This window comes from Gymnogyps californianus, chromosome 7 (genome assembly GCF_018139145.2).
Source record: "Gymnogyps californianus isolate 813 chromosome 7, ASM1813914v2, whole genome shotgun sequence".
Taxonomy (NCBI): Eukaryota; Metazoa; Chordata; class Aves; order Accipitriformes; family Cathartidae; genus Gymnogyps; species Gymnogyps californianus.
In genome coordinates this window covers 22,292,662-22,309,010 of record NC_059477.1, presented here as the reverse complement: position 1 = coordinate 22,309,010, position 16,349 = coordinate 22,292,662, and the positions used below count along the sequence as shown (strand labels likewise).

The following is a 16,349-nucleotide window of genomic DNA, read 5'->3' as shown; positions in this document are numbered from 1 at the left end:
AAGTGATCTGGTCAACATTACTCCATTAAAGATGCTTCCCATAAAAGATCATTTTGCAGAATAATTTATCACATTAGAAACAAAAGTGTGAACATGTAAAAGGTAGCATCCAGACAATACGCACCACAGTCACGTTCATCTGAATTGTCTTCACAGTCATCATCATGATCACAGATCCACCGGGAAGGAATACAGCGCAAATTGTCACAACGGTATTCACTTTCTGTGCATTCACGAGGACCTTCATTTAAAATGAATGTACAAATACGAAAAATTCCCCAGATGTAGATTTAACCATCCATACCTGTCTCATTAAACCAAACAGTAATATGCGCAGATAATGTGGTATAATCCTTAAAACTAAATGATGTTAAAACAGCATTCACCCCAATACTCTTTAATTATGTTAAACATTCTATGTCCCTCTTGACATAGAAAAAAGGAAATTCATTGTGCATTTTGTTTCATTACAGAGTTATACAGGAATTTTTATTCCAAACCAGAAAAAAAAAAAGATCCACTCTCATTGTTTAAGGAACTATATAGTACTACATTTGTACAGCCAGCAGAATTCAAATGTCACTTCTTAATGGAAAAAGGGAATTTGTGTTATTGTGATGACTGGATTTATCAGTGTTTTTATGTATCCAAAATGCTTCCTTGTGACATCACTGTGGTATTTCAGCAAAGAAAAGACAGGCTATAGAGTAAAACAACAGAATGGTTGCAGTTGAGAGCTGTCTGCCCCATTCTAATAAGAAATAAAAGGATAGTTAAGTCAAAAGCTGGACTATATCATGACAGTCAAAAAAGAACTCACTGCAGTTGTGCTCATCAGAGTTATCTCCACAGTCATTATCTCCATCACACTTCCAGCGCAGTGGGATACATCGATGATTGTCACAACGGAAATCTCCAAAAGGACTGCAAGTCATCTCCTCTGCAGCGTAGACAGTTTGCCAACAAAACAGCACACATTAGCATAGTCTTTGGATAAGACGGAATGCACAGAAGATAATGGAAGTAGACAGAGATGTTAGTGCCACAAACTGGGCCAAGTAATAGAGAAGTGATTAAGAAACAGCTGAAATAACCATATAGAACTGAGATGGAAACACAAAGAGATAAACTTAGTACTGTCAAAGGAGGGCATCTTGACCTCATGGTGTGTTACACTTTCAAGTCTTCTGCGGTTCTGATATAGTGATCTGATGTCCTCTAAGCTTTGTGTATAAGAGAGGTTTCAACACAAATGCGAGGGTCTGGGAAAGCATCATCATAATTCCCATACTGATGGTTTCACCAGCACAGCAGGTAAGTTAAATAAATGTAGAAAACACTGACAGTTTTAATTGTCTAAAATAGTTCAGTTCAAGTAAAAGTATTTCCTGTTTCATTTGATGACATATCAGGCCAAATAATAAAATCCTGACCTTCAGAGCTCATAAACATGTCAGCTGCACAATGAATTGCTGCACATAGAATTTTTCCTGAATACAAACAACTACCAGGGTAATTAATTGATATCAAACAAAATATGTCCAGGTACATTATTACTGAAGACTTTCAGAAAATCAAGGTTTTTGTAAATTGGAGAAATATTTTAGGTACAAAGTTATGTTGAAATGACCTTCTTCTCCAAACATACCACAGCCTTGTTCATCACTGTTGTCTCTGCAGTCGTCATTCCCGTTGCACACTGCCCACAACGGTATGCAACGGTAGTTGGTTCTACAGCTGAATTGTGTATGATTGTCACACCGATAGGCAGGGCCCACTGAAAGAGGCAGTTGTCAAAGTTAGTTGTGTTACTTAGCCATTAAACTGTCCTCCTTGCTATTCTGCCTTTCAAAATCTGTTATGATTTATAGTCAATTATTTCTACTAAAAAGAGCTATCTGCTAACTTCAGTGTTGTAAAAGAGAAAGCGTTAAATGTATCTGACTTTACTATCTTTTCCAACCTATGCTGCTTGTATTCTGCATATGCTACAAACCCATGACAGGTTCAAACGACATTCAGTGTGTTTTTCCCAGAAGTATTTAGAGCTGGTAATGGTGGTAATAGAAGCCCCAAACCTGGAAGCCAGAGAAGTCAGCTTGTTCTCAGATGGCAAAACTTGGTCACAAGTTATTCCAGATGGCCAGTGGCTCAAAGAGACATGCTGGAGCACATAGGAAAATCCTGCTCTGAAACATAGGCTAGACTGTGCTCTGCGTTTGTTCTCCTTGTAAGCTTTTGTTTCCAAATCATGTGCCTATCATCACGAGAAACTTTAGCTTCAAGAAATGAAACTTTACTTTGTTTTTGTAAAAAGTATGACATATGTCATACTTCAAAGTGGAACAAGGTAAAAATCGGTGAACTGGCATTCACTGCTTCCACATAGCCAATGGATCAGCATATATCCTTTTTACAAAGTGCTGTTAGGGGCCAAGCAAAGGATGCTGCTGGCATCAAGCAAGTCAGAGTGAGACACTGCCAGTTCTTGATAATCTGGCCAGCATAAATAAGCTTTCTCCCCTTCAAGAATAAGTAGAAAATTATCACGTAGCCTCTATGTTTTCTAACACTCTTTACTACATGATTGCAATTAGCTTGCAGAAAATATTCCTTTCCAATAAATTTTCAACCACAGGAAAACTAAGTAATGCAGTTTGCTCTGCTTTTGGTGCACTATAATGTAGGTAGCTTACTACAGCTGTGTGCTTACTGCATTCGTGGAATGGCTCATCAGAGTTATCACCACAATCATCATCCACATCACACTTCCAGGACTGTGGGATGCAGCGGCCATTGTCACATTTAAATTGGCCTGGGGGACAGGTTCTACTGGCACAGTGAGTACTGTCTTCATCTGAGTTGTCACCACAGTCATCCTCTCTATCGCACTGCCAGGCTTCTGGGATACATCGTTTATTGGCACACTGCCACTGATGAGCTTCACACTGGTGATTAGCTGAAAGAATACAAATTGGCTGTTAGGATACTGAAACTTACAGGAATGGTCTGCTGCTGCTAAGTCAATTGAGCAGTTATTATGTTTCCACCAAAAGTTAAAAAGAAACCCAGTAAAAATTTAAAACATCACATTTGCTTGCCCAGTTAAGGTACAGATTTCTAATGTCACATGGCACATTTCCCACAGGCATCTTCAGACAAGCTCACCAAGGCTCTACATTTTTCTAGGAGCAACACAGATCTTCTCCTAAAGCAGAGGGGAGTAAACCCAGCATTCAAACATGATTGAGGCAGGGGCTCCCAGTCACTTCGCAGAAGAGCTAAGTGACATTGTGGCTCTGGCCATGCTACCAACTTAGATGTACACTGCCTGATGAGCCTGTTCCTCTGACTATGAATGAACATGACAGAAAACTTAGCAGAAGACCATGCTAACATCAGCTCCACAACCTATAAATGTACAGCCTCTATTCCCAAAGGGCAAAGCACTGGAAGTTGATCAGCACTGCTGGCAAACTGGGGGAGCTCTGAAGGGCTATGAAAATAGGAGTCAACACTGATCTCTGCTTCCAGACTTTGTATGTCTCACTGGACACCACCCTACTACTTTTTTACATACACTGCCAAACTGTTCAAGAGGAAACAGTATATTATAATTTCCATACATTTTCTAGACTAAAGGATTCTATTCCCATGCACGAGATGATGAGCAGAGGTTTATAGACCTAAACTGACTTTTATTGTACCCAGTACGTTAAAACCAGTGACACATTATGCAGCTGTCTCACATTTCTACTTATTTAATATTCTCCTGTGCCACACTTAAGAGTTTAGCTATTTGAAACCAAGTAAAATTGACATTTTATTTAATTCTGTCATTGTTAGAAACACTTTGCTAATGGAAGGCAATGAAACTATCAATTATACAACCACACTGCTTTCCCCACCACCACCTCCCCTTTACATTACTAAGCTTGCAACTGCCAGAACTACATGATTTACAAAAAGAGAACTAAGGATGTGCTTTTTAAAATTAGACATAAGTATGTGGAATAAGACAGGTTTTTAAGGAAATAACATTATTGCACAAGCATAATTAGGCTAAATTTCTAAAATACTGCCATCACAAACAGCTCTCCAAAACAAATCTTCCCACATGCACTGGATTCTGTGCAACACAGAGGGTGAAACAATTTTGTCCCGCCATGTAAAGCTCTAGAATACGGGGAAAATTAGCATACCTGGTAGACTGACCCGGGCATTAGGAAGCTTTAGATTCCTCATACTCACCATGGCTTTACTCGGAACAAAACAAAGTGGGTCCTGCTTCCAGTATTTTATACCTCAGATTGTAACTTACACCAGTGCAAATCTGTCTCAAAGGTACAGAAAATGTTTTATGTTTTGATATAGTACATTTTTGCTCTCCTTTACCCTGCTTTTGCACTGAGGTGAATTGCTCTAGCAGGTGCAAGACTAGAAAAGACTGCATTTGTCTACCTCACCTTTTCATCTGTAAAAAAGGGATAATGATTCTGAAATTTATATACAGTTTACACGTTTTGTACTGGCAAAACACTTAAAATTTATTAGTGGTAACATACCACAAAGTACAGGATCTTCATCTGATCTGTCATGGCAATCTGGCTGGGTATTGCACAAGAAATGTGGACTTGTGCAGTTTCCATCATTACACTGGAACTGACCAACAGGACAGTATCGGTGCGGACAGGTAGGGGGCTCATCAGAGCCATCTCGACAGTCCCTCTGTCCATCACATTTCCACCAGATAGGAATACACCTACAAAGAGAAAACAGTGTTTTCTTTGTTAGGGATATGTCTCTACAGATATACAACCACCCTTTAACAGCACAAAAGACAGTCTTGTCTCAGTGTTATTTCTTGAAACTTCCAAGACATCTTGAATTTCCTGTCTTCTGTTTCATATGCCAAATGCTAACAAAATATGCCAGAATACTGTAACCAGAAACAGATGATATTGGTGGTGGGCCTCTAGAAGGAAGTTCACAGCAAATTAATAAGGATTTAATTTTTATGTATATTTGTGGTAACCATCTCTCATGCTTTTTAAATCAATCTTCAATTGGATTTTTAATGAGGTAACATTTTAATAATTCACCTGAACTTTAGCACAAGAATTTCACTAGGGATTATCATTGTAACACTGCTTCAAAAGGCCACCCAATAAGCACACCTGCTTCACAGGCTCCAGAGTGATAAAATATCAGCACAGTGGCTCTTATATCACCATTCCTCTCCCTCCAGTGCTGTTGTCTCAGAAAAAGGGTCAGAAATGTGCCCCCACCTGAGCTAAATGGCTTTCTTGGGCCACTGGCAGACAGCATATATTTGGCAGAAACAGATACATTGTAAAAGATGTACAAAAAATAAGAGAAGGTTCCAGGTTTGTGAATTCAACTGGAAGTGGTTTCTGTAGGTACATGTTTCTAACAACCCAAACTTTGCTACATTAGCAATGTCATATAACAGGAAAGAAAGTAAAAAAATACTATTTAAACAATGACTTTAGAAGTATTTTTCCAAAATGGAAGCCTGTCTGGTCCTGGCTTTGTCTTTGCAAGCACACCACAAACTCATAGTGAGAGCAGAAGGAATCCCAAATTTCATGCCCTTTTGAAGAGACTCAACTGTAAAATATATCCTTAAAAAGACATTGAAAAAAAGATGGTGAGCAGTGGACTTACCTCTCAGTGTCTGCACAGAGAAACTGGGTGCTAGAGCACATTGGAAGGCAGTGGGCTGTATTGCCGAACTGTACTATCACGAAGTTATCGGGACATTCACAGGAATAACCCTGACCACCAGCTTTTATTAGACAAAGATGGGAACAACCACCATTATTGCTGCCACAAGGATTATTAACTGGTAAAACAGAAGAATAAATATTACCATACTTTGCAAATCCCAGGACACAAAGGTCTCAATCTACAACAGACTCCTCTAATACTGTATTGAAAGCTTAAATGTAGTAAGTTGAAAAACAAAACCTAGATAAGTAGGCACTTAATGAGAGAAATATGTATGATTTCATATACAGGAAATGTATGCTATTAAACCATGACATTTTAGAAACTAATTTAAAATTATGCATTTCCAGTCATTGCTATTCAAAGAAAAGGCAATTTATAAATGTAAAGTAGAGGCCTACATTTACTTTGTGCATTTTATTCCCTCAGCAAAGGCAAAAGCTGAGTGCACTCAGGACCCTTTACAATTAGCCTCTGGATAACAGCTGACCCTCTAAATGCAGATCTAATTCTGTTTTCTCACCAAATGGCTGTCTGTATGGATGGTAAACATGGATATCAAATGGCCTGTGTGTGGTGTTCACAAGAACAGTCCTGTCTGATCCGTCATATTTATTTCCCTTTTCAACTGTTCTTGTGTTCCAGTCAGTCCAATATATCGTGTCTTCAAAAATTGTTATTGCAAACGGATGAGGTAAAGTCCCATCATATACTGTGTGACGATGATACCCATCCAGGTCAGAGTACCTACACAAAGAAAAATATGTGCAAAACTTTCAGATAAATGCTAAAACACCTTCACATCTTTATTATGTATGCTTATGGTACTTCATTATTGGTGACCAGGATGATGCAATGTGGAACTGCAGCTTCTTTAGTCCCTAATGACAGAGCACTGCCCTCAGTGAATTCATTTTAAGATAAGTAGGAAAGTAAAACAGGTTATTTTAGGCAAATAAATGGAATAGAGGAACATCCACTGAAATGTAAAGTCTTCCCACAGAAGCATATCAGCTAGTGCAATGAAATTTTGCACATTTACTGCCTTACAGCAAGTTATTTTTGTCACATGGGAGACTAACTTGCCTGGATCATTCAGACTGCTAACAATGGAACACTTAAGACAATAATAGGCCTCCTATATTCCTAAATTTTACATGTCTTTCTGATTTAGAGCCTCCTCTGATGAGATACCTTTAATAAGATTTTGTATTTTTACTATCACCCTGCTATAGGGGGAAATTATGAAATATAAGAGAGAAAAAGAGAAAGACAGAGAAACATACATATAATTAAGATACATTTTAAAAAAGACATTTTTAACACTTCAGCATAGAAAAGGCTGCCAGAAGAATTAATGTAAAGAAGTAAATATAAATCTAAATGTACATGTAAACATGAATACAAATATAACTAATATAAATAAAAAGGATTGTTTTTAAAGTATTTCAATGCCTTGAGAAGAACCAGAATGCAAGTTACTCATTTTTACTGATATTTAAGTGGAAATTTTCTAACACTAGAAGCAATTAATAGATTTTTCTTGATTAACAAAAAAACCCCATATGCTAACAGGAAATTCCATGTCATACTTCTGGACAAACGTTCAGAGATCTTCTAATGATTTGTATACTATTCTACTAGCACATAACTAGTTTAGTTACAGCTTAACCCTTATCTATAGGCAGAAACAAGAGAATCAGAAAAAATAGTGATTTTATACTCAGTTTTGCTTTGGTTCAGGTTGTACACCTAGATAAAGAGAAGCTGCATATTCGAGTACAGACTGTGAATCTTTTCACTGTAATTTTTGGACCGCTTCCAGTGGGACCTAGGATGCAAATACAGGAATTAGGCTACTGTGTCATCTAGTGATTCGTATCGCCTACTACTCCAGACTTTCTGACTCTGGTTTCCTATAGAGTCGGTGGGTAGAAATACGTACGATGCTTACAGCATCTATAAATGCTACCACTGCAATCTGACATGAGCAATTAATAAGTTGTTTTATTCTTTTCTGTGTACGTACTCAATGTAATTTAGATGGGCATCTGCCCAGTAGAGCTTGTCGTTGGTGTAATCTATGGTGAGTCCATTGGGCCACTCTAACTTTGTAGAGATAATCACCATCTTCTCCTTGCCATCCATGCCTGCTCGTCCAATATAGGCTCGATCTGCCCAGTCTGTCCAGTAAATCTGTCTGTTCAAATAAATACTTATAGTTAGGATTGTAGTAAAAATATGCTGAAGTAAATATTAGAAGGCACACCTCAAATATAGTATTTCCTGCAACAGAACTAAAGCAGAGATTGAGGAAGATAAGAAAAATGTTAATATATTTGTTACTTTAACTGCTACAGCAGACAGTTGTGTGATCACAATTGTCTTCAAAGAACGCAACTGGCAGCCCTACCGTCTATCAAACCACACACACTTCTATCAAGCTTTTTAGCCTTGCAATCAAAACTTCCTTGTCCACATGGAACCAAATTCCACTTTCAATGATATCTGACAGCCCTGCAAATATACCTACGAAAGGCAAGCTACTATTTTTCCTAAGCTGCAACTAAGATCTAATGCCATGCAAATCTAAGTGCAGGCAGTCAAAATTTATTTCAGATTTTCAGAGACAGTGCAACACTATTTGCAAAAGAAAGGAAAAGCACGCTTGAAATGTCATACCCATATTTTGGATGAACAACAATTGCTCTGGGGTACTGAAAGCAGAAAGTGTTGTTGGCATCCACACACTGATCCACCAGTTTTTTCCGGAATCTTCCATCAAGTTCAGAGACATAGAGACAATCTTTGTAGGCATCCACCCAGTACAATTTTCTGAAATGTTTTAGAGTTAATTTATTTAGTCTTATTTACTTTTTTTGGTTTATTTTGCTTCACAGCATCTTAAATTTCAGTTTTTTTCTCCTAGAAGCAATATATCCACTGTAAAGGAAGAATACACATACTGTACTGACATCTCTTCTACACCATGCTCCAGACTGCCCTTTTCACTCCTGCTGTTCCTGCATCCACAGTCATTGGTGCCAAATTCAGACTTGTCATTGCCCAGTTGAGGAATCATATGCCATTTGCCTATAAATTCCTAAACCCCGCTTCTCTTCCCTTCCTCTCCTACCAACAATGGCCAGCGAAGAGGAGCAGGAAAAAAGACATGCAGTGCAATGGATTGTGACCAGGGCTGTAAAGTATTGGAGAGAATCATCATCTGTTCCATGTTGCCACCTCTGCTCTCATCAAACAGGTAGAACAGTTGCCAGGTTCTCCTTTGAAAATTCCTAAGCAGTTTGATGGCCTAATTTAAACTTCACCTAGAATTTTCTACCACTTCTATTACTTTGCCTAGGAATTACACACAGCTGTAATCAAAGAAATCATGCAAGCTGAAGCAATGATTTTAAAAAGCCTGCAACAAAACAAAACATTTAATTTAATTAGCACTACAGCAGACTACTTTGAAATTGTCTGCACAGCTGGTCAGCTCCAGCATCCACAGGGCCATTCCAGAAATAGCCTGACAGATACAATCTCTGTCTACACCACCCCGAGCAGTACCAGTCCCACCAGGGAGGAGCAGAAGGTAGTCTTCCCCAACCTGCACCTCATGGCATCCTCCAGTCCTCCCCCTGTACTGAAAATGAGCAGAAAAACTCATCAACCATTGTACCGTCCTTCAGCCTTTCTGAAACACCTAAACAAAAACTGACTGAAGGCATAACTAATGGTAGCTGAAATAATTCAGCAACTGTATTGGTAATGGAGCAGTAGGACCACTTTGGCTAAAATTAGGCTTTTCCTTCCTCACCTCTCCGTGAATCATAAAGCATTTGGGACTGCTGGCAACATTGATTATCATTAGGTTTAGAGACACAGTGGTTTAAAAATAAAAACTATTATATTGACATATTCATATAAACACTCTCATATAAGTTCCAAATGTGACTTTTTGAACCATTCTTATTATTTTGCAGGGTCTGATCCATGATATTTAAACTTTTCATATTGATAGTACTGCACTCAGAAAGCAAAACCTGATGAAATAAAGCCAAGAACACTGTCAGAGAGGGCACTACATAAGGACAGAGTTTCTGTGGGAGTAAATCAGACTACTTTTTCACATACAGCAGGCAATTAAAAAAATGACCATAATGCAAAGTACTTCCAATTACCTCACCCTTATACTGCCCTCCTTACAGTAAACGACGTGGATCATGTCGTTTGAGTGTCAGTTAAAGATGCATTTTTTAAGAGCAAAAGAAACATACTCTTTGCATTGGTACAGGAGCTAAATTTCATTCATGTTTATTATTATTCACTTCACTGGAACCTAGTTACCTGTTGTAACATATTGTTTATGCATAGAGTGAAGCCTGCATCCCAACCCCAACAACTATGCTAGCAAAGGCATAAAGAGCCTAAGCTCAGAATCCCTACCCCATAGCCACATGTAACATCCCACCTGCCTGCTTGCCTAGTCTGTTCATTAATGGTTTCCTAATAAGTCTTTCACAAGGGTCATACGCACTACTTTATTACTGATGAGAGAGCAACTCTGATATAACCTCAGTATACTAGATATGAGAGCAATTAAAGAAAAGTGTTATGTAATGTATTAGATGCTGATAAACAATCCCAGAGCAGTTGTATAAGACTGCATCCACAATCCAAAACTATTTCAGCACTCATCGGCAATTTCATATGAAGTGGGAAAAAAAACCTAAGATAAACTCCCTCAACACATCGTTTCCTTAGTAGCCCAGAAAGACAGAAAATGTATTTTCTTACCTGCCAACCCAGTCAACAGCGATACCTTCCCCGTTGGGCACATCATCACTTATCACTGCCTCCTTATTTGTTCCATTTAGGAACATTCGTTCAATGACCTTCCTCCCCACATCAATCCAGTACAACCTCTTTTCCACCCTGTCAAAGTCCAGTGCCACCACATTTCTCAGTCCTTGCAAAATGAGAGAGTAAGACTGGCCATCTGCTGTGAGATTTCTCAGATAGTAACGGTTGCTAAAAATAAGGTATGGGGAGATATTACTATTTTGCCGGCAACTTTTTCCGTCAGGCTCCCGGATATAGCCTGGGGCACACTTACAGATGTAGGAGCCAGCTGTGTTCTCACAAATCTGGCTACATACTGATGGAGTTTCACTGCACTCATCAATATCATCACAAGTCCGTTTATCAGACATAAGTTTGTATCCAGGATGACAAGAACAGTAGAAACTTGTCTGTGTGTCTGTACAGTCATGATCACATCCACTGATTGAAGGGTCACTGCATTCATTTATACCTGGGGAAGGAAAGGAGTTCTATTCAAGGAATCAGCTAGCAGAGAAAATAGTGCAGTCACTTTCCAACGTACTCTCTCTGTCTCTCTCTCCCTGCTACCCCCTGAAAATGCTGAATATGAATCTGTGCTGCTGTAATAAAGGAGCAAGGAAAAGAATCTAATATAAAATTATTCTAGCACCTTTGAGGTCTGTCACCAAACATACTGAGTGCAAAATATACACTTATGAACGGTGTATTTTGGAAATGTAAGGGCAATACATAACAATGTATAAACTATATTTAGTTTATATCATTAGCTAATTTTCATGGTTTGTTAAAACAATATATAGTAAGTATGATTTAATTAAAACAAGAAATTAGATATATACATTTCTTATCCTTCTGAGAGACAACCATGGAATAGATATGATTGCAATTAAGCAATTGTCTTAAGAGTTCATTTTTTTAAAGCTGCCTAAGCATTTTAAATTAAATAAGACAGTACAAATTGATCTACACATACCACATCCTTTTTCATCACTATTATCTAAGCAATCATCCAATCGATTGCAGACTTTAACCATTTCAATGCAGTTTCCATTGTCACATTTAAAATGATGGGGAGAGCAGGTCGCTTCTGGTGTACTACAGAGATGTTCCAGCTCATCAGATTCATCACCACAGTCATTATCCCCATCACAGATGTAGGCCTTGGAAATGCAGCGCCCATTCTGACAAGTAAACTGGTGCTGTTGACATGGTTCATAGATGCATCCCCTTTCATCACTGCTGTCACCACAGTCATTCCGCCTGTCACATCTGAAGAAGAATGAACACTTTTTTCAAATATAAGAAGGCAATCACTATCTCTAGGGCAGATGGATAGATACACTCTCCTGATATCCAAAGAAGGTCAGATATTATTGGCTCCAACGGAAGAGACTTTCAGAAATCAGCGTCATATTATATAGGGTCTGATCCTGCGAGCCCTGCTTGTATTCCCCATACGCATTACAAGCTGAATAGAAACACCCCAGGAGAGGTTACTAGGCACAATAAAAAGGATTAAATGCTAATGGTGAGCACTGGGGATATTAACTTGAAAATGCTCTGGAATTTTCTATGTTAAAACTAATGCATGAATGTGGAGCAGATAAATAGTTTCATTACAATATGCAGATCTACTTAACAACTAAATAGTGTGAAAAAAAGACTGAATTAGCTCCTTCACCGTAAGCAAATTTTGAGAATTTCTGCAGCGGTTCAGGTAGTTACAAACCTGTATGTGTTTCGGATGCACAAGCCGTTACTACAAGTAAACTCATTTTCTGTGCAAGATCTTCGTGTGCAGTTCTGGTGTTCATCAAATGCATCACTGCAGTCAGCATCACCATCACAGATCCATGCCCGAGGAATGCACCTCCTGAGTGGGGGTCGATTGTTGGCGCACGTGAACTCTGCTGCTGTGCAGTTGCGGTTTGCTGAAAGAAAAGCATGTTCACTGACACACCAAGTTATACTCTGTCTATGTAACGCCCTCCCCTGCCACACACACACACAGCCTGGATATCTACCCATAATCCACAATAGAGCCATGCTTTGCTGCACGTGCAGAGATAGATGCCCCTGCACCCTCTCATATACAAAACTCATATGCATTCTCACTCATTTTCACCGAGCATTGGTCTTCGTGGAGGCTGACTGGGAGCCAAAGCACTTTAGGATTCCTTAGGCAATGCTGGCATGTGCAGAATTCTGGCTCATGTTGGATTCTCAGTGTAAGCTTTTCATGCATCTGGCCAGATTTTCTGGGAGCTGAACAGGTATCAGGCCTAGGCTCTCTATTCCCTGCTTTCTTCAAGGTATTCTGTGCTCCAGGGAGCAAACAGAGGGAGCACCATTGCAGTTAAAAAGGGCAAGGACTGCAAGTGTATCCAGCTGCTGTTAAAAGAATCAAGGAGCAGGACCAGGCTTGGTGAACCTTCTTCCCTTTATTCACCCTCTAAACAGCCAGGCTTATTTTGCTCACTAATTTATGAAGAAATTATGCCAAAACCATGTAGTTATTAATATGCACAAGATGTAGTGCGTGACAATCAGGGAGTATCTCCACTGAAGCTCCTATTGCTGCCCAGATCATACAAACAACCCAGGTTAATTATATCTCCATTTGAACTCAACAATTCAAAGAAGAGTAATCACAAAATTAGAACAATTTTATTTTTTTTTACCAGTAAAATATTCAATTTTAATTCAACATAATGAAAATGAAGGTACAGGAATGTCATGGTTTAACCCCAGTTGGCCACTAAGCACCATACAGCTGCTCGCTCACTCCCCCCCAGTGGGATGGCGGAGAGAATCAGAAGGGTAAAAGTAAGAAAACTTGTGGGTTGAGATGAGAACAGTTTAACAATTGAAATAAATTTAAAAAAAGAAAATATTATAATAAATTGTAATGAAAAGGAAAATAACAAAAAAAGAGAGAAATAAAAGCCAAGAAAAACAAGTGATGCAAATGAAAAACAATTGCTCACCATCAATCGACCGATGCCCAGCCAGTCGCCGAGCAGCAGCCCCCCAGCCAGCTTTCCCCCTAGTTTATATGCTGAGCATGATGTCAAAAAGGTATGGAATATCCCTTTGGTCAGTTTGGGTCAGCTGTCCTGGCTGTGTCCCCTCCCAGCTTCTTGTGCACCCCCAGCCTCCTCACCGGCAGGGCAGCATGAGAAGCTGAAAAGTCCTTGCCTTAGTGTAAGCGCTGTTCAGCAACAACTAAAACATCAGTGTGTTATCAAAATTATTCTCAACCTAAATCCAAAACACAGCACTATACCAGCTACTAGGAAGAAAATTAACTCTATCCCAGCCGAAACCAGGACAAGGAAGAGTGTACCTCATGCTTAATGTGCACCTTTATGGACAGAAAAATTGGCAGAGGGTGGGAGTTTGGGGGTTGATTGTTTGCTTTCTAAAAAACGCCTGCAGGACAAACAAAAAGTGCAGTACCTATTTGCATTAAACACCTACCACAATTATGTCTTTGATCCTCATCACTCATATCCCCACAGTCATTATCACCATCACAGATCCATGTTGCTGGGATACATCTGCCATCATCACATGTGAACTGGTCGCTTGAACAAGTCCGCACTTGGGGCACTTAAAAATGAACACAATCACTCTGCTTGTTAAAAGAACCTGCACTGCCATGAAAATCTACTGAGGAGGGTATTTTAGGGAGAATCTTATGACAGTAAAATGTAAAATAGAAGCTTAAGTGTAAGACAGTTAAGGTATAAGCTGCAAGACATTTTCTTAAGCTAAGGTGCAACTCCAGCAACGTGCGAAGTGAGCTATCAGCCCTGCTTAAATCATAGAAGAATCTGTTCTGCCTTGTGTTATGCCAGCTTTTACAGTGAGAATAATGACTATGTTGTAATATCAATTCTCAGTGACTTCAGTTAGCCCCTCCTCTTCCTCCCTGAAGATTACTTCTTTTCACCTTCTTCCCCCTTCCGCTGCTTATTACCATCAGTTTCTATTGTACATACAGGATTTCCTTATTGTAATACTATGATACTCTACCTCATACTGTGTCAACAATGTTCCTCTGCATCCCACATTCCTTTTTTCCCCAAATGCAATATTGCACACACACTTCCTGTACAGCATGACATCTGCTTTTACATCCAAAACAGTATCAAAATACTTGCTACTTTTCGTCACTTGATTCACCACCATCACAGTCTTATAAAGAGACAGGAGGTTATACGTTAAGAGTAATCACACTAAGAGCAGTCAATTGTGGCAATTAAAAGCCTTCATATTCCATACACAGCTTTAAGTATTTTAGACTTGAGTTACTCAGTGACTCAGATTATTTAGAGTCAGTGAATAAACCTCAAAGATACTTATTTTCCACCTAGTCTGGATTCAAGCTGCTGCTTACAAGAGAAACTACTGATTTCCCATAACCCATCATGTTGTATCTTCTGAGTGTAAACTTACCACAAGAGGCAGGTTCATCAGAGCCATCAGCACAGTCTATTCCTCGATCACAGTACCAATGAGCAGGAATACAGCGTCCCGATGTACAACGAAACTCATTATTTGTGCAAGTCAGTGAGACTGGAAGAAAAAACCTATGTATGACTTCTTTCTTTCTGTTACCTTTCCAACTTGTTTTAAGTTGCTTTTGAGTCCATGTTATGCAAAAATATTACAGATCCCAAAAAAGAAAGAGAAAAAATTATGCTAGGAAGGATGCCTTTTCACAGCCTATCTGCAAAGATTTCATTGTACAAACTAGCTTGATCTTTGCATGCAAAAAATGGGCTTAATTCTTTCCTTCGGTATATGTATCAGCTAATAAGTAGACAGAATTTGCCCTGGAAACCAGATTGCATGCAGCAACTGTAAATATGTTCGACGTTTATACTTGAGATTTGTGCACAAGAAAATGACCACAGTCCAATATACTCATTTCTCCAGTGCCCAAGCCAGGTGGTAGCAGACTCCATGCTTTACAAGGAATCAAAATGTGCAGTAAGGAAGTAATACCTCATGGTAGATAATGCTTTCCTTGTTTTCTTCACTTTAAGGTAGGAATCTTTTCTTAATGGCAGTGAAGAACAAACTGTAACACTGAATAGTTCCAGCTAAGTACGCTGCAAATACTCCTTCTGCACTTTGGCTGAGCCCCTTGATCCTGGCAGGTATAGTGGGTTTGATAATTCCTTCAGTAGTTACTGATACTTTCCTGTACCCTCTGATGGTTTCAAGATACCAGAAAGGACCCAGTCTGGCCTCTTAACTTGCTCTTCTATGTGCCTTTAACGATGGAAATCAAAGGCAATTAACACATTGCTCATTAATGTCTTGGGGCTTCTTTCATCTCCCATTCTCCCTTTCTCTCCCTCTTCCTTGCCCTTCACCACTTCTCAATTTAGGTAATTCAGCAGTGCTGCTGGGATATAAACAGTAGAAGGGACAAAGCACACCTTTCATGAGCAGCACAAGACTCACTATGTCTGTATATATAGCCACATATTTTTGACACATAGGGGTCCATAGATAAAAGTGGCTATGTTCTGGCTAGAAAAATTGAACTCATATTTTGGAAAAATTCTGGCATAGTTAATTCAAGGCACATACATTTAGGAAAACTAGCAAAAGCAAAAAATAATCCACTCAGGCAATACTAAAAATAAATCATTATCTGAAAATATCCATTATGTTTTATAAACTAATCCAAAACATTTTATATGGGAAAAGTACTACGTAACTACTACCTA

At 39.0% G+C, this 16,349-nt stretch overlaps 1 protein-coding gene across 1 annotated transcript in view; it reads right to left on the bottom strand.

Annotated features, from left to right (window-relative positions):
- The window catches only part of LRP2 (LDL receptor related protein 2), a 134,270-nt gene that overhangs the window by 27,336 nt on the left and 90,585 nt on the right, over positions 1–16,349 (bottom strand). The window contains exons 46-59 of the mRNA XM_050900014.1: positions 15,064–15,183; positions 14,083–14,214; positions 12,332–12,533; positions 11,576–11,871; positions 10,555–11,071; positions 8,434–8,586; positions 7,781–7,951; positions 6,275–6,498; positions 5,689–5,866; positions 4,566–4,762; positions 2,714–2,959; positions 1,649–1,777; positions 821–940; positions 125–241 (exon numbers count right to left, since the gene is read on the bottom strand). Of these exons, the coding sequence (XP_050755971.1) occupies positions 125–241; positions 821–940; positions 1,649–1,777; positions 2,714–2,959; positions 4,566–4,762; positions 5,689–5,866; positions 6,275–6,498; positions 7,781–7,951; positions 8,434–8,586; positions 10,555–11,071; positions 11,576–11,871; positions 12,332–12,533; positions 14,083–14,214; positions 15,064–15,183 (2,802 nt within the window). The remainder of the gene's footprint in view (positions 1–124; positions 242–820; positions 941–1,648; positions 1,778–2,713; positions 2,960–4,565; positions 4,763–5,688; positions 5,867–6,274; positions 6,499–7,780; positions 7,952–8,433; positions 8,587–10,554; positions 11,072–11,575; positions 11,872–12,331; positions 12,534–14,082; positions 14,215–15,063; positions 15,184–16,349) is intronic.